At 48.3% G+C, this 24,831-nt stretch overlaps 2 protein-coding genes across 16 annotated transcripts in view; one reads left to right on the top strand and one right to left on the bottom strand.

The window, feature by feature from the left end:
* Window positions 1–13,096, bottom strand: part of Lrrc8b (leucine rich repeat containing 8 VRAC subunit B) — a 71,023-nt gene extending 57,927 nt beyond the window's left edge. For 5 of the 8 annotated variants that reach the window (XM_052735610.1, XM_052735608.1, XM_052735614.1 and 2 more), the window contains exons 1-2: window positions 12,968–13,091; window positions 3,471–3,758 (exon numbers count right to left, since the gene is read on the bottom strand). The gene's annotated coding sequence lies outside the window, so the exon portion shown is untranslated. Of the gene's footprint in view, window positions 1–3,470; window positions 3,759–12,967 lie in introns of all 8 variants that reach the window. The other 3 variants (XM_052735609.1, XM_052735617.1, XM_052735611.1) reach the window with 3 other exon arrangements.
* Window positions 13,097–21,668: 8,572 nt separating this feature from the next.
* LOC128108694 (guanylate-binding protein 6-like) overlaps window positions 21,669–24,831 on the top strand; it is a 73,121-nt gene continuing 69,958 nt past the window's right edge. For 2 of the 8 annotated variants that reach the window (XM_052735598.1, XM_052735597.1), the window contains exon 1: window positions 21,670–21,962. In XM_052735598.1, coding sequence (XP_052591558.1) covers window positions 21,955–21,962 — 8 coding nt within the window. In that variant the 5' untranslated portion in view covers window positions 21,670–21,954. Of the gene's footprint in view, window positions 21,963–22,374; window positions 22,542–22,663; window positions 23,652–24,831 lie in introns of those variants that run through there. The other 6 variants (XM_052735600.1, XM_052735599.1, XM_052735604.1 and 3 more) reach the window with 6 other exon arrangements.

Raw genomic sequence — 24,831 nt, 5'->3', positions numbered from 1 at the left:
CTGCTAGCTAAGTATCTAGTGATTTTTAGCTAAAGTTCTGTTCTGGGAGTTTGTTCCTATGTTTTAAATGGATGTAGTAATACTTTGGTATCCAATTTTTAGCTCCAGTGGGGATATTCCAAAGAATGGCAGTCCCAACTATACTCGCCCCTATTGAAAGTGCAAACTATTAAGCCATTCCTTCAGCTGACCCTGAGAGCTGAGAGCTGATTTGATCAAGAAGGTTTTTGTTTTTAAGTATCCAAACCACTGCTCTTCAAAGTGGGTATAAGGCTGGGGAGTCACTTTTGTAGGGAGAGGTATTCTGACAGGATCCATCTCCAGAGAGTTAACCTTTGCCTGAAATGATCTTTGTCACTGGTAGCCTGGTGTGGGGTGCCCCCCAACCCTAAACTATTTTATTTCTCTTTTCAGATCCACCCTTTTCCCACATTACAAAAGAAGGACAAGCCTCGCTCTCAGCAGTCAGCTCGTGGTGCCTTGCCTGGGGACACAGTTTTCAGGTCACCGAGCAAAGTGTCATTTTGAAATCCCCTAGGGTTACAGGTGCTGAGGAAATGAAAGGTGACCAAGGAGCAAGTGCTCTGACTCTGGGAGCGTTGCCATTTCTCGGCCTGGAGCAGGCGTGGAGGAGGACCTACTCTATTAGCTCAGGAAGACAGGGCTGGGCCCCCTACCCCCATCAATCACTAAATGACCTGTGACAAGCACTCAGCAGTTTAAGAGAGAGTGGATTGTATTGCTCTGGTCCCTTCTCTCAGGGAAGATTTCTTAAGCATTTGATTAGATATTCTGATTTGGGCAGTAAGTAGTATTTACCCACATGCAAATAAGCTTCTAAGTCCACATATCTTATGAAGGGACGGTTTTCTAACAAAAATTTCATCTGTGTTGTGTGTGAGAGTGAGTGTGAGTGTATGAGTGTGTGTGTTAGTGTGAGTGTGCGAGTGTGTTTGTGACCATGCACCAGGACACATATGTGGAAGTCAGAGGATAATTTGGGAGTCTCTCCTTCCACCATGTTGGTTCTGGGGATCAAACTCAGGTCTTCGGGCTTGGTGGTAGATACGTTTATCCACTGAGCCATCCTGCCAGCTCAATCATCAAAGTTTTAATAGGCTTGATGTTGTTAGTTGTATACAAGTAAAATAACTCAACTTTTAAATGTTCTATAGTATTTAAAGTTTAGTTATGATAAGTTGTGAAATACATTAGATATACTGTGTTGGTAAAAAGGTGTCAAAAGAATATGATGGGCTAACCAAGGTAACACTTCTAAACACATGCGTGTTACACCCAGATCCAGCTTCAGAGAAAATGAGTTTCATGATCAAAACAACTATTTTTGTAGTAAATGTTTAAAATACTTTTTAAATAAGCAGCGATGGACACCACGCCATTTTGGTATTTAATTTAGCTTCTATTGGGAATATTTAAGTTATTCTTTTTTTAAAGTCAATGTATCATCAGAAATGTCCTATTTTTACTTATAAAGTAATGATGAAAAATGTTCCTCTGGGCGGTGGTGGCGCACGCCTTTAATCCCAGCACTCGGGAGGCAGAGCCAGGCGGATCTCTGTGAGTTCGAGGCCAGCCTGGGCTACCAAGTGAGTTCCAGGAAAGGCGCAAAGCTACACAGAGAAACCCTGTCTTGAAAAACCAAAAAAGAAAGAAAATTGTTAGCTTCTATCTTCACACATGTGACAACGGCAGGTACTCACAGGCTCCACTCTAAACACGGTAGCCTCAGGTCTGTGCAGGCCACTGAAAAAACTGACTTCTAATAGAAAGAAAAGGATTATGGCAGAAAAGTACAAAAGCCATCTCTGGTATCCCTGTCACCAAATCTGGAACTCCGAATTAGGTTCATGGTCAGTAACCACAAGCTCATGGACACTCCAACCCGTACCAGGTTGCCATTTCGGCAACTTGACACAGATTAAAGTCACCTGGGAGGAGGGGCTCTCAATTGAAGAACTGCCTCCATCAGACTGGACTGTGAGCATTTTCTTGATTAAAGATTGATGGGGGAGGGCCAAGTCCACTGTGGGTGGTTCCACCCCTGGGCTGGTGGTCCTAGGTTCTATAAGAAAGCAGGCTGAACAAGCCATGATGAGCAAGTCAGCCAGTAAGCAGCACCCCTCCCTGGGCTCTGCATCAGCTCCTGCCTCCGGGTTCCTGCACCGTCTTCTCTCAAGATGAACTGTAGCTGTAACCCAAACAAATGCTTTTCTCCTCTGAGTTGCTTTTGATCAATATTTTATCACATCCACAGAAACCTAATGAGGACACCTATGAACAGCATTTACAGTGTGTCTTGTAACTTCTAACCTTTAAAGGGATTTCTTCCAAAACACTAGTCGAAAGCCTGTCCGTGAACTCAATCTCAGGAATGGGGAGTGTGCAAGATGCGCTCCTTCCCTGGCTCGCCCCCGAATATGTATGTTTATTGAACGTTTACAGTGTGTCATGCTGAGTCCTGGTCCAAGAAGCCCAGATGAGTAAAACATAGTGGTCACCTCGAAGGAACACCAGACGGGAGGTATCAGTCCTGTACTAGGACCAGGGGCAGCATGAGGACAGGGAGGGGAAGGGGTGATGGAAGAAAAATGCCAGCCAAGCTCTTCGGAAGGACCAGGCTTGAAAGCTGAGCATTGGTTTATCGAGAGCACTCAGGTAACGGGAGAAACATCGCCAGAGTGCGGCCATCTTGTCTCGACAACCTCCACATATGGATTACAAACAGCTTAAGATGGGCGTGAGTGCGCATACCATGTCCACAGAGCAACCACCGGGGACACAGAAACTGCTGAACAGTTGCAAGGGGCAGACAAAGGGAGACTTCGATTCTGCACACCTGGGCACCTGCACCTGCTCACTGCAGCCAAAGGAGCCACCCTGATACGGTGAGATTTGCCTTTAAGAAAGACCCCTGCAGTGGGCAAAATGATAAGGCACCTCCAGGAAGATGGGGAGACGGACGGGATGACAAATTAAGTATCAGTCAGAGATAATCACTGGCACAGACTCACACAGCGAAGAAGCCGAAGAGGAAGGGTGTGGAGGGAGGAAGTGAAGGAAATGGCCTCTGCACAAACTACACCAGCTGCCAACGACACACGCAGAAGTCTACAGGAGAAAACAGCAGGAGAAACGAAGGGTGGATTCCAGTAAATGTTTGGCTATTTTGAAGAAAAGGGGGCGGGATCGAAAAGTAAACACATTTTGTGAGGGAAAAAGACAAATCATTAGTGCACTAACTCCAGGCCTGCTTATTCTGTGAAGCAGGTACCACACATCAATTCAGTGACCAAAAGGATCAAATTATTTTGTCCACTAGTACATGTGCCAGTTCTGGGAAGCTTGCTACTTGGCATGCTAAAGAGCCAATCAAGAACAGAGGCAAAGTCTGCTTTCACAGAATTTACATCCTGCTGTCAGTATGGGGAAGAGAACGCAAGCAAACCTACCATAAACCAAAGTATGAAAGACGGACAGGGACCGGGAGAGTGGGGTGCGGATGCTTCACTTGAGGTGATCAGAGAAGGGTCCACTGAGGTCACAACTGAGATGACCCTTCACTGAGGAGACGTCATCGTCATTGGTTACATTTGTCCAGAAAGGCCGACAACCTCATCTGACAGGTTCCCACAGAACAAAGACCTCAGAGTGCCGCTGAGAGGAATTCCAGGTACCCGGAGAAATGCAAAGCAAGAAGCCCCAGCCACAAGGGTACTTAGGAGAGAAAGTTCTGGCACCTGGGGACAGAAAGGGCACAGCATCAATTGCCTGGGAGGTATCCTGGGAACCCGAGCAACACACACACACACCCCAAAATGTGGTGCCTTCAGAAACTGCATCATGACTCACAGACTCAGCTGGGACACAAGTCATAGCTCGCCCGAGGATACCGTCTCAGCCCTGAAACTGGGCCAGCAACACACTCATCTAATTTTGCCTAGAGAGATAAACTTTAGAAATCTTCAGATTAATAGAATGCACCTTAAATGCATCCAGTAGTAGGAAAAAAAAATAACCTGCAGTCCACTGGCTGACAGTTCCCCGCAAAGGCTCAGCCACGCTCCGACCACGGTGGGAGACACAGGGAAAGAGGCCTGCCTTCAAGCCCCTTGCAGAGATTAAAAGAGGAAACATTTCCTCATTCGTCCGTTCTTGGCTCTGCTAGACAGGACAAGGACAAATGGCATTCCCTGCCAAGGTACCTGCCAATCTCATCCCCTGCCAAGCTTGCTTCCTGCCTACACAAACCCCAAAGCCACAGAGGGACTGGACACAGGACCAGCCCACTGGCCCTGAGGTAGGCCATCCTAGCCAGCCCTGGGGAACACTACCCATGCTTGCCACTCTCTGGGAGCTGACTCTTTACCAATGGTCTCCGAATGGTCCACGTCCTTTAAATTCTATTTGCTAAGGATGATGCTGACCAGCTCCCGACTCTCTGAGAAGATCTTACTTTATTATCCTTGTTCGGTCCAGCAGAGCCAAAAAAGGAACAGACAACTGGGGAAATACTTTCTCTCCAACCTCTGCAACCGGCTTGGAGGAAGCCCTCTTTCTGTGTGTCCCCCACTATGGTGGGAGCATGACTGGGCCTTGCAGGGACCTGCTGGCCACTGGACTGTAGGCGTTTTAGGAATGGATGGTTAAAGGTGAATTTTCGAATGCATCTGCTTGATGTGTCAGAAACTCGCCTGTGTTGAGAATGTGCTAGAGCAGCACGTGTGAACAGGGAAAGATTTTAAACTATTCCCGAACTTTGTGGTCCCCTTTCAGAATCACACAGTGAAGCTGTACTTTATATTCACTTTACACTCTGTGTGTGCGAGAGCGGATGAGGAGTGGGTACGGGAGAGTCAAGTACCCTGTTATCACTCAGCTACTTCTCCATCTCTACAGACACTTATTTGAATGACAGCTCCAAACAGAACACAATACCGCCTTGGGATAGAGCCAGGAATCCGCAGGTCCGTGCCTAAACTGCTCACGCCTGAGCTAATTTCAAGCCACCACCCGACCCTCTTTAGTTACTGCAGCTTGTGGGTCAGCTTTTGCCTCTCAAGTCACCATTCAGTCTCTGACCACAGCACATCTGTATTACACATCTGTAATGCGCTCACAGCCTTCTCTGTGTCCTTCCCAACAATGACCACCATGGAGAGTGTCCCCTGACTTCAGCAGCTGCTTGACTGACTTCTTCAATAACCTACAACCTCCATGAACAGAGACCAGACAGGTTTTGCTTACCGTTCCTTCCCCAGGACCTGGCACAGCACCTGGCATGCAGTAGGTGATTAATAGTTGCTTTAAAATACCATGAAGTTTTATCGAGAGTGGCAAGATTTGGCAACATCACTGGTTCATTAGTGGATCATCTAAAAAAAATTATTCACCTCAAGGCTGAGGAATAGAAAGGCTTGGCTTTTTTTTTTTTTTTTTTTGATCAAATGATCAAATGATACAGGAAAAATTCTGTTGTTCTTTGGGTTATAAATTGACTTTGGAGACAATTTCATTAAGTTTGACTTAGAAGTTAAGGGCATTCACTTGGATACCTACAACAATGATCAGTATAAAAAATACTTTTATTTAGCCGGTGGTGGCAAATGCCTTTGATCCCAGCACTCTGGGAGGCAGAAGCCGGCAGATCTCTTGAGTTCAAGGCCAGTCTGGTCTACAGCGTGAGTTCCAGGACTGCCAAGATTACACAGAGAAACCTTGTCTTGAGAAATCAAAACAAAACAAAACCAAAAGTAACTTTTAAAATATAGTAACAGTTCATTGTAGGGTGTGTGGAAAAAGCTAGACCAAATTAAAATGGGAAAGGTACCACTTCCTTTGCCAGACACTGTAGTACACATTTTATACAAAAATCTGTCCCCTTATTCTCCATGTGTCCTTACTACCCCAGTTGACAGGTAAGGAAGCTACGAGTGAGAGGCTGTACACACAGTGAGTGAGAGGCTGTACACACAGTGAGAGGCTGTACACACAGTGAGTGAGAGGCTGTACACACAGTGAGAGGCTGTACACACAGTGAGTGAGAGGCTGTATATACAGTGAGAGGCTGTACACACAGTGAGTGAGAGGCTGTACACACAGTGAGTGAGAGGCTGTACACACAGTGAGTGAGAGGCTGTACACACAGTGAGAGGCTGTACACACAGTGAGAGGCTGTACACACAGTGAGAGGCTGTACACACAGTGAGAGGCTGTACACACAGTGAGAGGCTGTACACACAGTGAGAGGCCGTACACACAGTGAGTGAGAGGCCGTACACACAGTGAGAGGCTGTACACACAGTGAGAGGCTGTACACACAGTGAGAGGCTGTACACACAGTGAGTGAGAGGCTGTACACACAGTGAGTGAGAGGCTGTACACACAGTGAGTGAGAGGCTGTACACACAGTGAGTGAGAGGCTGTATACCCAGGGAGTGGCAGATTCAGAATTCCTGTGTAGGTCCATCTGATTTCATGAGCCATCGTTTAATCTATGCTGTGTTTTTAATCTAAGAAACATATGCTGACATTGAGGAAATAATACATTGCTAACCTTGGTGCAGTGGTACATGCCTTTAATCTGAGTATTCAGAAGACAGAGGCAGGCAGATCTCTGCGAGTTCAAGGCCAGCCTTGTCTACAGAGAGTTCTAAGACAGCCAGGTGCTGTGGATATCGCTCGATATAAATAAAGCACTGATTGGCCAGTGATCAGGCAGGAAGTATAGGCAGGACAAGGAGAGAGGAGAATTGAGGAAGGAGGAAGGAAAGGGAGACCAGCTGGAGCCACCGCCAAGACAAGGAAGATGTAAAGTACCGGTAAGCCACGAGCCACGTGGCAAAGTAAAGATTAATAGAAATGGGCTGAATATAAGAGTGAGAGCTAGACAATGATGGGCCTGAGCTAATGGCCAAGCAGTTTAAATAATGTAAGAGTCTGTGTGTTTGTTTTATAAGTGGGCTCTGGGACTGGCGGGACTTGGTGGTGGGAGCTGGAGAAAAATTCTCCAGCTACACCAGGGCTACATACAGAGACCCTGTCTCAACAAATAACAGCAAACATTGCTTCTGCCACGCAAACACCCATCTCCCTTCTATGAGAAGGTATTATCCAACACTATGATAACCACCAACTGGGGCAAATGCTCAAATATTTAAAATAAGATTTGAAACCAATGATGTGCCATCTTGGGACTAGTTCATAGAGAAGAAATACGTAGGACTATAAAGACATTAATTGAAGACACGTTGACACATACATACTATGTTAACATGTTTGTTTGTTTTGAGACTATGTATCTATCTATCTCTGACTGACCTGAATAGAGATCTGCATAGTGCTGAGTGCTGGGATTAAAGGCATATGCCACCACACCCAGCAGATTTTAAATTTTTATAGAATTTTTAAGATTGAAAGTATACATTAAACATGTTAGGCCAGGTATGATAGCACATGCCTTTTATCCCAGCACTTGGGAGGCAGAGGCAAACCAATCTCTGTGAATTCAAGGCCAGCCTGGGCTACGTAGTAAGGCCTAAGTTCTAGATTAATCAGGGTTACACAGTAAGACAGTATCTTTAAAAAACAATCTATGATCCTTAAGAATCTTGTAAGATGAATTGCTAGATGATCTTATTATTAAAAAAAAAAAAAAACTCGGAGCCAAATATTGTGGTGATAGCTGAGTGATCAGAGATAGGACAAGCCACAGCCAACCTCACCTCAACAAATCCTCTGCCTGCTGTGGGATGTTTTGTATGGCAAATGTGTTGCTCTGATTGGTTAGTAAATAAAACACTGATTGGCCAGTAGTCAGGCAGGAGGAAGTATAGGCGGGACAAGGAGGAGAATAATTCTGGGAAGTGGAAGGCTGAGTCAGAGACACTGCCAGCCGCCACCATGACTAGCAGCATGTGAAGATGCCGGTAAGCCAAAAGCCACGGTGGCAAGGTATAGATTTATAGAAATGGATTAATTTAAGCTGTAAGAACAGTGAGCAAGAAGTCTGCCATGGCCATACAGTTTGTAAGCAATATAAGTCTCTGTGTTTACTTGGTTGGGTCTGAGTGGCTGTGGGACTGGCGGGTGTCAGAGATTTGTCCTGACTGTGGGCCAGCCAGGAAAACTCTAGCTACATCTGCCCATCCTGTTTCCATGAATCCTCAGACTGAAAAAGCCTGAATCCTTACCCCTGAGGGTCTTAGTTGAATTGCTGCTAAAAGTCTAAAAGCTTAAAAGCCTCTAGTTCCTGGTCCTCACACCTTACATACCTTTCTGCTTCCTGTCATCACTTCCTGGGATTAAAGGCGTGTGTCCTTCCCAAGCAAAGACATGATATCTCAAGTGCTGGGATTAAAGGCCTGTGCCACCAGCCTGGCTCTGCTCCCCAATGTGGCCTTGAACTCACAGAGATCCAGATAGATCTCTGCCTCCCCAGTGATAGGATTAAAGGAGTGTGCCACCATTTTGCCTCTACGTCTAATCTAGCGGCTGTTCTGTCCTCTGACCCCAGGTAAGTTTATTAGGGTGCGCAATGTATTGAGGGACACAATGTATCACCAGAGAATCTCTTATTAAGAAACAAGACGGACTGAAATGGTGGTCAGACCCCTTGCAGATGCAGCTGCCCTGCCTCTGTGTTCCCCACCCCAGACATCCTGCTGCAGCGGGAGGTAAGATAAGAGTACAGGCCTGCACAGCAGCAGAAATAACGAGAGACTATCTCAAAAACCATGGAAGAAGACATGGCTCTTGGAAGCTGTCCTCTGACCCTTGTAGTGGATAGCTGTTCTATGACCTTGAGGCACCACCCCCTGGAGATGTAGCAGGTAACTGTCCTACCTACCTATGACCTTGAAGTACTTACTTGCCCCTGGGGCGTGGCTCAGGCAACTCTTAAGACCTGAGGTGCATGTACTCAGGCCCCTTCACACCCTCATGGGCTTGGATGCTAAGGTGGACTCAGGCAGAACAACAGCGTGGGACTGTGTATCGGCCTTCCAGGACCCTACCATAATCTCCTGTTCTGTAGTGAGTTTTCTTCCCTAATAAATTCCTTTTACCCCTTAAGCAGACTCCTGTGGATTTCTCATATTAGACCCCCCCTCCCTCACACAAATAAAAATGAAAAAGAAAAAGTAAAGAAACATGAGGTGCACAGTGATTACAGTGTTCAAATACTCAGATACTTGCCATTCCCATTTTTCCTAAGTGAGTGAAACATCCTGCACTCTGTGCCTGGGACTAACTCTGGCCAGAAGTGGCGATGATGGGCACTACGTTCCAGGCAATGAGATGTTGTATTTGGAAGATCCCAACACGTTTTCTCATGAGACTGCAAGCTGATGCCTTGCCCCCTCCTCTTCCAACCCTTCCTTCTGCCACTTGGAAATAGGTTGTGGCAAAGAAAGCTTCACCTTGGACCATAAGGGTGAAGCCTCACACTGTGTATGATAGAGCCAATAAATGGAACCAGTCTTCCCAGAAGACAACAGAGCCATCATATTCCTCTTGCTTGTCCATCCATAACTTTTTTTGGGGGGGGTGGTGCTGGCAGGTCAGGGATAAGACAAGGTCTTTCTATGTATGTAGCCCAGGCTGGATCACCATTCACTAAGTAGCCCAGGCTGCCTTGGATTTGTAGCAATCCTCCTGTGCTGGTGTCCCAAATACTGGGATTACAAGCATTGTCATCGTGCCTAGCTGTCTATTAACTCTTTTTCTTGGATGTGAAAGGGAAACAAACATCACTTTGATAGGTCATTGTTTTGTGATCTCTCCTGGGAGACAATTTTAACTAAGGCAGCAACTCATCCAAAGTGATGATGGCAAAGGTCAGATCAAGTCCACTGGCACACAAGGTTCACGCCTAAGAGTGAGGGAATGTTGCAAAAGGCTGAGAAAACATTCGAAGAGAGAAAGTAAGGAAGGTTCGGATGTGCTCTTAAGCTTGCACACTCAGAATTAAGGACGATGACACGTAACAGTAAAGAACTCAGTCTCCACCAGAGATCTGCAAAGCAGAGCTCAGTTAACCTGTGTGGAGCTGGAAATGAAAAAATAACTATGCATGAGCAGCTCCATGGAGAGGCGCCCTGGAGAGGTGGATCAGACAGGAAAGAACTGTAAAGTAGTCTGAATTCAAAGAAGCAATAGATGCAGTTCAAATAGGCAGTCTGGAAAGGGACAAAGAGTCATGTGACCCACATCAAAGACAGTATGAAGGTCAAAAGTGAAAAGAAAAGGTCAAGGTTGAAGCTGGACACCCATTTTTATTCCCTTTTTCCTTTTCTTTCACAACAGCACTGAAGGCGTAAACTTAAAATGTGTTGCAAGTGAGTAGAAGTCTAAAGAAAGGGAAATCTCAGAAGAGGGAGTTCACTGTTACCTTGTTGTGCAATTTCCAAATGAATAGCAAAGATTTGAGCATGGAGATGTCAGTGGAGTAAGTCCAAACTTATTTAAGATCAATCTTAATGATCCAGAAAAAGAAAAACAGGTAATTATGTCTGGCAAAGGTATTGTTTTGCAGAGAAAACTAAATCAATGCAGGTGTGAAGGGCGCTTAGACAATGCAGTTGAGGGCCGGGAGACATAAAGCCCAGCAGGTAAACGCAGCTGCAGTACCAGCCTGACACTGGAGTTCAATCCCTGGAACTTACTCCCCAAAGATGTCCTCTGACCTCCATATGTGTGTTGCAGCAGGCAGGAGCCTGCACACACACATATCACACACGTACAGTAACAATACATAACTTTTTAAAAAAGAAAATACAGTTGTAACATAGGTCCAAAGAGGGTTGTAAACATGAAAACAGTCAGGACATGGATCGGGAGACAATTTACAACTGCTTTAGGAAATTATACACCGCACTGGGGTTTCCTTGGTTCCTCTAGGTGACCACAGAACCAAGCTGCTTGCTAGGACATCAGTGCTCTATAACAAGCCAAGCAACTATCCACCAGTGTGGAGAAACACAACAGAATCAGAACACATCCAAGGGCAACAGAGGGATGCTGGGAGGCAGAAGAAATTGGAAATTCAACTTGAGAGACTCTAAACAAAAATCAGGCATCGGATTTTGCATGGGTGGTTAAAAGTGACACAAAATACTCCTACATGAAAATTTCAAGGAAAGTTTACAAGTTAAAATTTTCTAAAGAATGAATCGTAAGGTTTTAAAGACCTTTCCCATTTCAAATTCAGAAAACACGCTAAAAAGAAAAGTGCCAGGTCACTGAGGGCAAGTACCCATGTGGTCACCTAAAACACGTTAGGTCACCCGGTGTCCTTTCCAAATTTTATTGCTTAGAGCTTTGTTTATTTTAATTCATGTTGATGTTTTCATTCTGAGGATTTTGGAAATTAAAGCAGCAGTGGGGAATAGTGGTGGGGATGGCCGGAGGGCTTAAAAACACATCTCAACATGTCAAATGCAATCGCTTGCAGTGTGAACATGTGTATTTGAGGTTCATGTTGGAACAACCTTCAGAAAAGGAAAAAAAAAAGTTTCAAAGAACACTCAGCCTAATTCTAACACGAAGATTACGTTCCTCCCGCTTTGGAAACTCGGCATAAGAAAATCGGCATGACTCAAGGTGTGCTCATTGACAGCTCTGCTTCCCCAACGCCCAAGTTTTAGCTCACAGCAGCATCAGACATGTTAGGGCTTAAGGTTTTAAATCTCACAGGCCCGATTACCTGGGGGATTAACTGTCATTTCTTATTCAAGAGTGGACCTGCTCACTTAGGAAAGCTCGGGGCAAAAGAAAGTGACTTGGCATCCAAGACTCAAGATTTTGGGTTCTGAGGAGGCAGGATTTGTGCATGTGACGTACTGGAGCTGTTATATTGCACTTTTCCATAGATACTCCAGCCCTAGATTTAGGCTTAGAACATAGCTGTCCAGTAAAATCGCGCACTGTTATTGTTATTATCATTACTATATGCAACCGTAGAAGTACTTTGGGGGGTGATGAACCCTCAGACCTGACCCTGCTAAGCCCCTCGGAGCCACACTCCCAGTCTCTAATTTCTTCTTGATATACACCGAACAAACGACCTAAATTGGTCTTACATTTACCATTTTTAAAACTTTCACTCTTACCTTTATATAGCAGATATTTTTTTTTCTGTTAAGTTTTCAGGCAAGGTAGAATGTATTCAAGGAAATCCACACATTGGTATTGACTTTTAAATTTAGGTTTGTTCTCTGAGGTGGGGGGAGCAAGGGGTCTCCGTGGTGGTGGTTTTCATGACCACACACCAAAGTCTTTCACAAACGTCATATGACTACAGACAACCTATGGACTTTGGGAAGTCAGTCGAGGACACGGATTAACGAGCCTCTTCCCTTCTGACCGGTCAGCACCTGCAGCCCAGGAGGAGGAGGAACCTCCAGTCTTTAAATGGAAGTGAGTTGACCCCTCCTAGCTCAAACACTAAAATCACAGTTGTAGGCCGGTAAATACCCACGAGCAATAAAATGTCTGTCGACAGGAGGCGCCAGGGCAGGGGGCAAACGCCGGCGACCCCATGCGGACCCCCTCGAGCGAGCCGCACTCACCTGCGGCGAGACCCCAGGTGGAGAAGGAGAGTCCTCTCCCTGCAGTCCCGGGGACACACACGCTCACCGCGCGCTCAGCCGCGGGGACAGCGAAGGGACCGCCTGGGCGCGGCCGCCCCCTCCTCTCGCCCCGAATGACCCCAGCATCCAGGAGACGGTGGAGCGTGGGGAACCGCGCCCTCCCTCTCCCGGGGGCGTGGGAGCCGCGCGGCCGCCGCTCAGCTGGTGACTGTGCCGCCTGCCCGCAGCGGGACTCCCAGGTGAGGCGCGGCCAGGTAACCGCACCTGCCCTGCGCCCCCACCTGCTGCTGCTGCTGCGGCTGCGGCTGCGGCTGCGGCCGCGTCCCCTTCCCCCGCCTGGCCCCGCCGTCCCCACCTACCTTGGCGCCTGGAGCCCCCCTCCGGGGCCCGCGCTGCCCGGCCGGGGCGCGCCGAGCCGCCGGCGCTCGCACTCCGCCGGCGACTGCGTCTCAGCGGGAAGCCCCGGCGCTGCCCGGCTCGCCGCCCCGGAGCCGCTCCATTGTGACGCGGCGCGCGCAGCCGGCCAATGGGCGAGCGGCGGCGCGAACCGCTGACTACGTTCCCGGGCGGAGGAGGAGCGGAGCGCGCGGGCGGCGGCGCGGGCGGGCGGGCGGACGGACGAGCGGGCGGGAGCCGGGGACGCGCAGCGCCGCCTCCCAGCCGCCCCTGCCCGGATCGCTACGCCGCCGCCGCCGCCGGGCCCGAGCGTCCGCCCGGCCTTGGGACGGACCGTGGGGCCCGGTGACTCACCCTTCTGCTGCAGACAAAGCGCCTCCCCGAGCAAGCGCCATGCGGCCGCCCGCGTGCCCTCGCCCAGCCTGGCATCCGCGGTGCATGGCAGCCACACGCGTTGCCTGGAGCCGGGGCTGCATTCCAGAAACCCAGGAACCCGGGCTTAGGGCTGGCTGTCCCCCTGGCCCGCCGACCCAGCAAAGGGCCCCGGCCTTCCCGCGTGTGCACCCCTGAGAAACTTGTTTCTGGCCTAACTTGGGCGGCCAGGAAGGGTGGGGTGTGCGGTGCAGGGCCTGCCTTAGTGAAGTCCTTTACCGTTCTTTACCTCGAGTGACTGGAAAGGTTGCCGGGCTCCTGGGACGGAGGTTCCCCCTAGTGCCAAACTAAGCAGCCACTTGAGCTGGCTTCTAGGCCTCCAATGCCGTCCTTTTCTTCCCAGTGTCCTCGTCTTCGGGTTAAGGTGACAATATGGTAGAGAGACTTCACTAGTAATAGTATTTCATTGTCGATGGCCACCTGCCCCACCCGCCTCCTTCTCCTGTTGAAGAGTAACAGAGTGACTTACAAGTTAAGCAAAACTGTAGTCCAAATTCAGAAGTTTGGGTGATTAATACTTTTATCATCCTCGAGTCCTTAACTCCCACGCCCTCCCTGTTCCTTTTTTTTTTTTAAACTCAGTCTTTGTCCAGGTCATTTCTAGCACAACGATTCACTTCAGCGAGATTTGTATCTCTGAGTTGCTATGGTATTCACATCCCTGTTTTAACAAAACGGGGTAACAAAACACTCCCCGAGGAATAAAATGAAGACAGCGTTTGAGTCACCTGATCAGTTGGGCACCAGATACCCATGCACACCGCTGAGTTACGTAAGACCGCGCTGTGTCCGGTAGAGACCGGTCAGATCAGAACTGCAGGCCTGCCCTGTCCTTCCTTGTCCAATCTGTTCTGGGTGGCAGTCGTGTTGAGTCTGGAAGAAAAAGTTGGAAATCTTGTGAGGGCCGATGGCTCAGCTGTTAAGAGCACAGGCTGCTCTTGCAGAGGACCAGAGTTCTGTTGTGGCTCACATCTGCCTGCTACTCCAGCTCCAAGAGATCGGACACCCTCTTCTGGCCCCTGAAGGCACCCACACACATGGGTCACCACCCACACATGTGGTCCCTCACACATGGCACCCACACACGTGATACACAATGTGGCACATACACATGAGGAACACACACAAGTCTTTTTTAAAATTCCTTCATTTGAACACTCAACATACTGTTACTAAATTGTGTGTGTGAGGCCCTTGTGTGCACATCTGTCATTCTAGACTGAAGTATGGCCCTCAAACTGCTTACTACTTGGACAAAGATTTTTTTTTAAGTATAATTTTGAAAAAAAAATTAAGTACTGTAAGAGAATCAGGCTGTGAGATCTGAACATTTTAAGTTGGAAGTTTCTGGTTTCACAACCTTGTCTGAATGTTTGAGAAGTGATGTTTCCTCTTCCCTGACTCTGAACACATAATGTCTTTCTGTCACAGCAACATGGTGGCTTGTGTGACTTGGGGCAGTGCCTTAACCCCTTAGTGTCCTCATAGCTACAGCCAGAAAGTATAGGCTTGATGGTCAGTTCGAATCCCAGCCCAACAGTGACACACATATTAAAGTCAACTTGCTTATCTGGTAGCCCAACTTATTAGCGGGAAGCAACAGTGGCCAAGTTCATTACAAATGCTGGCAAGTCCACAGATGTCGCTGTTCATATGATTACTATTATTACACCCTCATTTTCATCAGCAAAGTCACCCCCTGTGAGGGCAGTCCTTATTGCTTACAGTGGAGGAACACCATTAGTGACGTCACACCACGCTTCAGAAGCCTCTTACGCACAGGGGTCACTTGGGTCTTCTTTCTCCACTTTATGCCCCGTGTGCATCGTGGTGAAGAGAAAGATGAATGCCCTCAACTGCTGTTCTCAGAGAAAATTTAAGCACCGTGCACAGCCACATCCTCTGGGCCCACAAAAAGAGCACATTTGGTGTCTGCAGATTTTTGATGTCCTAGGGTAGGTTTGACATGATAAGTATAAATAGTAGTTGGTTTTTGTGCTTTTGATGATAACTCAGCGATCCCTGAAAACAGAACCTATGGAGCTTGGAATATATTTAAAGTATTTGTGATTCTCTCAGGGATTCTTTGTTCATTTTATTTCAGTAGGAGAAAAAACACCCAGCCATGATTTCCACATAAAAATTGTTTTATGGATACGAAGCCCTTGCTATGTGCCTAGCAGTATGGTAGATATCAAGGGAGATATCAAAGGAGCTAAAATGTGGTCTGTGACCATAGCAGGCCACAGCTTAGATGAAGCACAGAAAACACCCTGTGTATGTTCAGCTGAAGAGAAGCTGAAACCAGGTTCTGAGCAGTGGGATGGAGGACCCCAGGCTCTCTTCCTTTTGTCTTATCTGCTCCAAACATTGTCTTAAAGTGGTGGTTCATCTTCACGGCTCTCTCTGGCAAGCTGTAGATTAGGGAAGCCAAAATAAATTATCTAGCTTTCTACCACACCTCAAGTCCTACTGGTGTTCGGGTCTTTACGTTCATCTCACAAAGGGAAGGTGTCCTGGGAGTGTGGTCAGTTCCTCTATACAAATGCCACAAGCAAAGTCACACATGTTAGAACACAAGTCATCACTGTAAGTTTGTCACCTCATAGGTGAACTCTGTGACCCCATGAAGGAATTTCCTAACTTGTGGGATTGATGGGTCTCTCTCGTGTTAATTTCCTGAAATGAAACAGAAGGCTCTCTGAGTGCCAAATTAAGCTCCAATGCATGTGGCTGCCTTGGTGAGGCTAGTTTTCTCTGCTCTTGGAGGAACTTCCTGTGATCTATAGGAGACAGAATAACATCCAATAGTAATAGTTCTCTTTCAAGAGGCTGGAGAGATGACTCAGTGGTCAAGAGCATGCACTGCTCTGATGCCTTCTCTACCACCTGCACTCTTGTGCACCCCCCGTACAGACACATAATTTAAAATAAATAAATAAATCTTAAGAAAACAGTTCTTTTTCATTTCAGTAATCCTTCAAATTCTTTATGATACTAAGAAATCTTTTTCTAATTAAATGTAGATCTGGTGGCGTGAGGGTAGAACACCAAGACAACTATAATAATTAATTTTCTTAGGGCTGTAGACCCTCTCCTGTAGAGAAGGCATATTCAGAAAGCACACTATTTCACCATTTCTCTCTGTCTTCCTCCTCTCCCCCCCTCCCCACCCTGCCACTCCTCTTCCAGACAGGCTCTCACTGTGCAGCCCTGGGTGGCCTACAACTCAGTATACATACTAGGCTGGCCTTGAACTCACAGAGCTGCACCTGCTTCTGCCTCCTGAGTGCTGGGATTAAAAGCATACACCACCATGCCCAGCTAGCCTAGTTCCTCCTAAAATAGACAGGAGCTGCATTGCACACACACACACACACACACACACACACACACGTATTTGGCTGTGCAAACTGTGCAAGGCCATCTGTGAACATACATGCCAGTGGAGCCCCCTGTCTGTCACAATCCTCGTTGTCTGTCCACCACAATTGGCACTGTGGGGCTCAACGGGTCTATTCCTTGCCTTTCTCACCACACAGTAAGTGACTGAACAGAAGAAGATTTACTTTGTCTCACGGCGGCTTGAGAGCATGGGTAGGCCAGCTTAAAAGGCTGTGCGGCGGAGTGTGCAGGTACTTATACCCAGGCGGATGAAGAAGGAGAAAGAGAAATACTCAGTTATTAAGCGGCTTTTTCCTTTCCTCATTTTATTCAGGTCAGACCCCAGCACAGTCCTTCTGGACTGGTCTCTTTCTCCCTAGTTAATCTTCTCTGGAAAAGCCTGCCCCCCAGACAAACCCAAAGGCATGTCCCATTCAAATGCTTTCAGTGTTCTTATCTAATCAAGTTAACTGTGGAGCCTATCATAGCAGGGGACCCACTGAACACAGCCCTGAAAACGTCCATCGAGCTCACGGGTCCCCATGTAGAACAGTGCTCTGATGTGACACCCTATAGTTTGCTTTCAGGTCACAGATGCTGGCCCTGGAGGTGTGTGTGTGGGTGTGTGTGTGTGTGGGGGGGGTGGATCAGCTGCACCTACATTCTATCTAGTACCTCCTGAAGCTGCTAAACTCGTAGCCTGCAGCACCTCCAAGGTGGGTGGGAAACGGGACCAGCCAAAGTCACAGACTTAGAGTCCCTCTACAGGGCAGCATCTCGGATCTCACGGTTGGTAGCTGTGTCACTGTGTCGTGGCTGAAGTTGGCTGTGTCCCCCAGGTTAACTGCATGGGACTGAGCATATTGCCACCGTCAAAGGGTCACTGTGACCTCTTCAGGCTCTTGGTGACCGTGGTGTAGAGATGAACTTTCCCCGAGCCTGGGACATGTTATGGGAATGGCCTTGAGAGTGAGCTCAGTAGGGAGGACCCCCAGCCGGGCAGGAAGAATGGGTTACTGTACATGTGCTTGCAATAAGGTAGCTTGACCTAGAAAGCTGGACTACCATTGTGCGAGGCCCGGCTGGGCGCTTCTGTGTGTGTCCCGCTGCTGCCTCGTGTAGTCCCAGCCTCAAATAGTCCCAGCCATTCTGCGTCCTCACCCCCTGCAGTGCTGTGCACCCCGTCTGCCTTAGCCGAACACTGTGCTCATCAGAACAGTGCTGGGGTGGTGGCTCTCCTCCGAGGCCTTTCCCCAGGAGAAAACACATTTCCTGAAGGAAGAAGCCCGGCATCCTCCGTTGATCTGTCTCCTGGGAATTTGTCCAAATATTCCTTTGAAAGTTTCCCATGCCTTCCATTTAAAGAAAAGATGCTGTCATCTGGGTCACATATTGAGTCCACCAGAGCAGCCAGGCCCTCGCTGACTCTCGTCCATCAAGAGGAGGTGTGCCTAAGGAAATGAGGGTGAGTGGAGCCAGGCAGAAAGCCCAGAGACGAAGAAGTGACACTCCTCTGCCCCCGTGAGTGTGCTGCAGAGCACCTTAACGGTCCTCTTTATGTGGAGACCGTGGTTCTTGCTGGGAGCCCTGTGAGGATTCATTCCCCGCTCCACTAATGTTGCTGAAATCTGGGCAAGAGGTTTCCTGGTGCTGGGAAAGTGGCCTCACATTAGACTCTTTGCCTCAGCTGGACTTTGGTATCACCCCCCCCCCCACCCCTGCCTCAATAGCTGTGTTTTGGTTTTATGCCCCAATAAAAGACCATCTGCTATTATTTATTTGTTTGTTTTGGAGACAGGGTTTCTCTGTATAGCCCTGGCTGTCCTGGAACTCACTTTTGTAGCCCAGGCCGGTCTCAAAATCAGAGACTCTGCCTCTGCTTCCTAAGTGCTAGGATCAAAGACATGCATCACCACCGCCCGGCCTATCTGCTAATTTAAATACATGCTGAACACTTGCCTTCATTCTCAACTGACGCGAGTCTTTGCGAGCATGGAGACTACATCCTGATGTTTATTCAGAGCTTGGGAAAGAGTTCCAGGAAAGTTGTAGAAGAACCAGAGTCAGAACATTGTGGAGCCAGAGGAGAAAGTGTTGTGTGCTTCCAGAAAGCATCATACTTATCCCCCCCGCCCCCACCCCCGGTGGCTCTATGGGTCCTCAGACTCGGGACAAGTCACTGACATTATAAGTGGGTGTTTCTTTTTTCCAGGCATACTCCAAATTTTAGAATTATCAGACATCATTTCATTTGACTCACTTGTTTATCAACAACAAACAGCTATTATGAGCCTAGTGCCTTCAAAAATCTTAAGATTGTCTTGGGTATTCTAGTCCACATGGTGAGGATGCCCTTTGCCCTCCAGAAGCTCAGTTTCTTGGCATTGTTCCAGATGGTACTAGATGGACTTGTTAAACAGTAAGCCTGCAATTAACTAAGCTTCTAGACCGTTCCACAGCGCTGTTCTCTCGGGCCTTGGCTTCTGGATTCCGAATGTTTAATTCCGAACGTACTTCTAATTATCTGCTATCTTTCCATTAATTTATTTCTATATGCTTTTTTTGTCTACTCACTATGCCCACTGACTGACTTTTTATTTCTGGAGAATATGAGAATAGGGTCTTGATCTTTAAGAAGCTTCAAGTTTCAGAGCATGGTAGTACACACCCTTAATCTCACTCTGGAGGCAGAGGCAGGCAGATCTCTATGAGTCTGGGGCAGGCCTGGTCTACAGAGTGAGACCCTGTGTAACAAACAAACACCAACTTTTAGGAAAGCTTGAAATTTTCAGAACTTGAAACCACAGTGAATGTGTGAAGTGAATGTAAGATGCCGCACAATCCTCTAACAGGACATTTACAAGTATTGGGTCATTCAACAAAAGCATGCTTCAGGAGCGCTCAGTGTGGCCTGGCTGTGTTTTGAGAAAGGTGGAATAATAAAGACATTCTTTACCTCATTATAAAATTAAGGAGTGAGGGTTTTTGGACCCGTGTCATTAGGTTAAACAGAGGAAAATGGCCGGGTTTGGCGGCCATGTCTACTTACGGCATGCAGGAGGCAGAAGCTGGAGGACTGGTGCAAGCTGGAGGCCAGTCTGACCCGTGTAACAAGTGTTAAACACATTTTAAAAAGAGGGCCGGTGAGGGCCGGCACAGTGGAAGATGAGCAGGTGCTCTTCAGGGCTAGCATCCCGGAAGCGCTCCATATAGAGGCTTGACTGGCCTGCAGCCCAGTGGGAGCTGGGACAGTCGGCAGACTTCCTTGGGAAGCTGATGACCACTGAGTCTGACTCAGTTGTGGAAGGTGGGAGTGTGCCCGGGGAAGCCAGCTGCCGACCCTGACCCACCACTCCCAGAAGGCTGATGGGGCTGCCCTGAGGAGGACGGCCTCTCACATTAAAACACAAAACAAAACAAACAAAAAACAACAACAAAGTGTCAGCCACCACACCAAGGACAGCCAGAGAAAACCAATGTGGACGAAGGTGATGGGGTCAGTGTGGGGAAAATCGAGGTGACAGCTACAAAAGATGGGACCACTGCGGATGGAATCTACCCTGGCCTGAACCCTCTGACCCAGAGTCCCAGACTGTTAAGGAAGAGGGTATAATAGAACAGTTGGACCCTTCTCTGCAGAAAGACATGGGTGGGACAGGAAATGGTTTAGGCCCTTGTTTGTTAGGAGTCCTGAGACAGAGGAGCTGTTTTGGAGGGCTATAGACCTCTGTCCTGGTCACCATGTTCCCTGTCCTTCTCTCCAGGGGAAGGAAAAAAGCCTTAGGTCCTGGGGCTGATGGACCTATTCTGTCATAGGCCTTTGAACCTGAAGGAGCCGCGTGAGCAGTGAGACCAGGTTCCCCAGCACAGTGCGTCCTAGATGCGGTGGATATGGAGATGGGGAGGACTCCAGCTCTGGGGGGAGTAGAAGCCAGACTGCCGCACGGTAGGCAGGTACGTGTGTGGAAAGGAACTCCACACTGGGGAGGGTGGGGCGGGGCCGGTTGAGGAATAGTGAGGTAAACATGTAGGTGGAAGAGGGAGGTGATGGAAGCGGAGACAACTGCGGTACCCCCAGTGTCCCCGCCCCGCCTCCCACAGAGTACCACCGACCCAACACCTGCCGCCTCCTGGGCGTGCTCCCATCCTGAGCACCCTCAAGAGTTTGAAGGCCCTGACTAAATGGTGAAGTTAGGGAAGTTGGGCTGTTTTTTTAAGTGCAGGGGTGAGTCAAGACCTTTAATGACATAACACCTTCTTGTTTAATCCGTGACTCGATCTGGGAACCAGCCTTCTGAGACGCAAGCTGCAAAGTTCGGCAAGAGAGTGGCCCCTTAGGAGTCTGGAGCCGTGGACAAACGGACAGACCACGGCAGTGCTCTGAAAGTTACTGTAAGCCTGAGATAAACCATACTTTTGAGAGAGGGAGGGGGGAGGGACGGAGAGAGGGGGGGAGGGAGAGGGAGAGAGGGGGGGAGGGAGAGAGAGAGAGAGAGAGAGAGAGAGAGAGAGAGAGAGAGAGAGATCGAGAGAGAGAGAGATTCTGAGAAATTGAAACTTGAATTCGGAGCTTCAGCCGATCCTGTTTCTTTAGAGAGAAGACAGGTGTTCAGGAGTCAGAGGTCTGGTGTAGGTGCAGAAATTACAGGTAGCTTGATTACAAAGCAAGGTGAGGGACAGGCATAGAGAGAGACGGAAACAGACACGTGGGTGGTGGAAATTTCACGATTTTATGTTTATTGTTGGGTGAACTTGACTGAGATGTAAAAGTCTTGCAAAATTTAATGTGCTCATCGGTGGTCAGCAGACATAAGAGTTTGTTCTTTGAGTGGCTGGAGGACAAACAAGACACACTCTGACAAAATACAGCCACAGGTAAACAATCTCTGTTCTAGAATACAGCAGAGCTCACCCAAGCCGCCTGAGTACCACACGGCGGCCCTAGTCCGGTTTGTGTATCTGAGAGTGGTAGGATCCATTAGCCGCCTCCAGCCTTGCTGAGTCACACTCTCTGCAGCTCAAGGATCGTTCAGAGGCCTGTGAGGACGTGAGCTTCTCAGCTGCAGATCACTGACATCCTCCAGAGGAATGCTGGGTAACTGTGCTTCAGGAGGCCAAAAGCCACAGCTGTCAAATGGACATGTATGTCTCGAGATTCATGTTTTGTTCCCAGGAGGCAATGAATGAATGAATGGGTGAATGAATGAAACCAGACTGGAGACTGGGGACTCACACCTCCATCTTCTGTCATCTTCTGTCCCCGAGAGTGGTCGTAGTTTAACTTGTGAGAGCTGATAAAGAATGAGCACACTGATCAGGGTTTGCAGGCTGGAGAGATGGCCCTGTGGTTAGAGCACTTCTTCCAGAGGACCCAAGGTCAGCTCCCAGCATCCACGTTGGGTGGTTCACAGCCACCTAGATACAACATTAGCTTCCCAGGACCTGACACAGACACATACATACAAATAAAAAACAGATCTTAGAAACAAAGACTGAGGTTTTGAAGGGGGAAGAGTTGCAGGGGGAGGCTGACGAGTGATGATGACAAGCAGTGACGTTGCTGAGAGCGAGCTAAAAACGTGACTTCAATGTGTGCAATGACTCTGTGACGTCATCTCTTGGCAACCTGGCTGTCACGTGACCTTGAGCTCCAGCTTTCTTTGATTGTTGAGGGAATTGGATTTGGAACACCAATCTGGAAGCTTAAGCGATTAACCTGAGGTAAGCCACGCTAAGACGCGAGTCACGGCATCACTTCCCTTTAGAGACCGTGTGTAAAGGTAACTTGGATTCCAGAGCGAGGTCACCAAAGTCTGGGCTTTTGCCCAAAGAGCTGTGTGGTCTTTGTCAAGTTACTTACCTGTCCTGCGTTACTTCTTGAAGAATGGGTTTCGGGGAGGACTCAATGAGGGGCCTTGTAAGGGCAATACTGGGTATAAGTCCTGTGTTAGCATCGATCGTGACTGCCTTCCTGAATAAGTCACTCAGTCATCCTGGGTCGTCCTGGGCTTGTACAATTAGAGAGAGCGGCGAGGTTATCTCTGAGCTGGAGACAGGGAGACCTTCGCTCCTGGGTGCTTCTATGGATAAAGAGGAGGGCTATCAGGGGACGAGGTAACTGTAAAGTCCTGAGTACTTCCTCTCCCCGCGTGTGCTGTGTGGAACTGTTAACTGAAGCAGCTGCGTGGAGGGGCCTCCACGGCCTTCTTAACCTTTTCCAGCTTTGACCCACGCGACACAACCCATGTGAAGGGCATTAGCGCCCTCTGGTGGAGACAGTCACGCCGCAGCAGTTCTGTGTTTGCTTTTCAGATGGTCGAGTTTGACTTGTGTTCAGAAATTCTGTATTTCAGGAGAGAGGCACAACGAATAGACACATTGTTCTACATTGCCAGTGTGGACGCGGCTCCCCGTCATTTCATATGACATAAAGTGGCTCGTATGCCAGGGGTCACTGCCGTGTCTCGTATTTCTGTCCTTCGTTCAAAATGGTTGCTTCTACATAGCTGTACGGCGGTGGTTTCCTCTATTATTCTTTGTAAGTAAATACAGGGCGACAGCACTGAGATGTCAGTGTCAAGACTGAGAAAGACAAGGCTAAAAATAAAATGGCAGAAAACACTGCAGGTCCTCTAATGAGGAGTCATATCCAGAATTTGTAAGAACATTTTGATTGAGTGCTAAATTTGGGTCAACTTTCCTTTTATTTTTGCTTTTTGGTATTGTTATGGTTCGAATGTGAAATGCTTCCCCGTGGGCTCCTGTGTTTGAACACTTGTTCCCCGTCTGGTGGTTACAGAACCCTCGGGAAACGGCACCTCCCTGAAGCAGGTAAGGCTCTGTTCTTCAGTGGATAGACGAGTCCCACTTCCTGTCTGTCCTCTCCTCCTGGACTGTAGAGGCAATCGACCTCTGCTCATCCTCCTGCTCCATGCCTGTCCTGCCATGCCAGGCTGTCTCTCCTCACCTGTGGGTCGGAGCATCCCCTCCTGCTTTAAGCTGCTTCTCCACTGCATTGAGGAAAGTAACTCCTCCGAGTGCTGAACTCAGGACTGTGCTCGTACCCAGCCCGCGCTCTATTGCTCCGCTGCATCCCCCACCCGTCAAAATCCCCCTTTAAAAAGCTTGAGAGCACTGCGTTTGATTCCCTAGGGGGTGTTGAAGGTGAGAGGCAAGGTGGCACAGGTACTAACATTTATTTAATATTTGATTGTCTAGATACTTTGCTAAGTGTCCTTTCTCAGTGTCCCATTTGGCCTCAGCACAACTTGTGGTTAGTTTTGATTGGCTTTCAAGTCAGGAATAGTGGCTCACAGGAGACCAGTGAAAGGGTCAAGTCCACATCTTCTTGACATTTTAGTTTCTTTTTTCAAGAAAATGTGTGCTTGTGTGTGTGTGTGTGTGTGTGTGTGTGTGTGTGTGTGTGTGTGTGTGTTTGTGTGTGTGTATGCCGATGCACACATGCCATGGAGCCTGCGTGGAGGTCAGAGGACTTCCAGGAGTTGTTTCTCTTTCCATCTTGTTGATGCGAGCTGCCTAGAGTGACACCATTTTGTTCTAGTGTTAGCTAACATGTTTCACCCAGCTGCTCTTCAGCTCCTGTAACCACATCCTGATGGCAGGCCATCCTCATGTAGGCACACCTGCAGCCTCCGGAGGTCCATTGTTTTACCACACAGAACTAAATTGTTTTAATCAGCTGAACTGAAACCTTGAAACTTCTGCCCTCTGGCCTGTGTCTGGGGCGCTGTGGTTGTGGTTTTTGGCTTTGTAAGCCCTGACCTGCCTCTGAGAGTCCTTTGTGTCGTGAGCCTGCTCTTGCCAATGGCAAACAAAGGACTCTTAATCTAACCTTCATTAAGGGGTGTTTTCCCGGGTCTTTGTGGGCATTGCAGAGGCACGGTCCCTGTCCCAGGTTCTGTCTCTGCTGTCATCCCAAACAGCAAGATCAAAAGCAAACTGGGGAGAGAGCTGATTTCTGCTCACAGGTCACAGTTCATCATCTAGGGAA

The sequence above is a fragment of the Peromyscus californicus genome, unplaced genomic scaffold, assembly GCF_007827085.1.
Source record: "Peromyscus californicus insignis strain IS unplaced genomic scaffold, ASM782708v3 Scaffold_13__1_contigs__length_99412109, whole genome shotgun sequence".
Classification (NCBI taxonomy): Eukaryota; Metazoa; Chordata; class Mammalia; order Rodentia; family Cricetidae; genus Peromyscus; species Peromyscus californicus.
The sequence above is the reverse complement of the archived record's forward strand: the minus strand, read 5'-3'. Positions and strand labels throughout refer to the sequence as shown.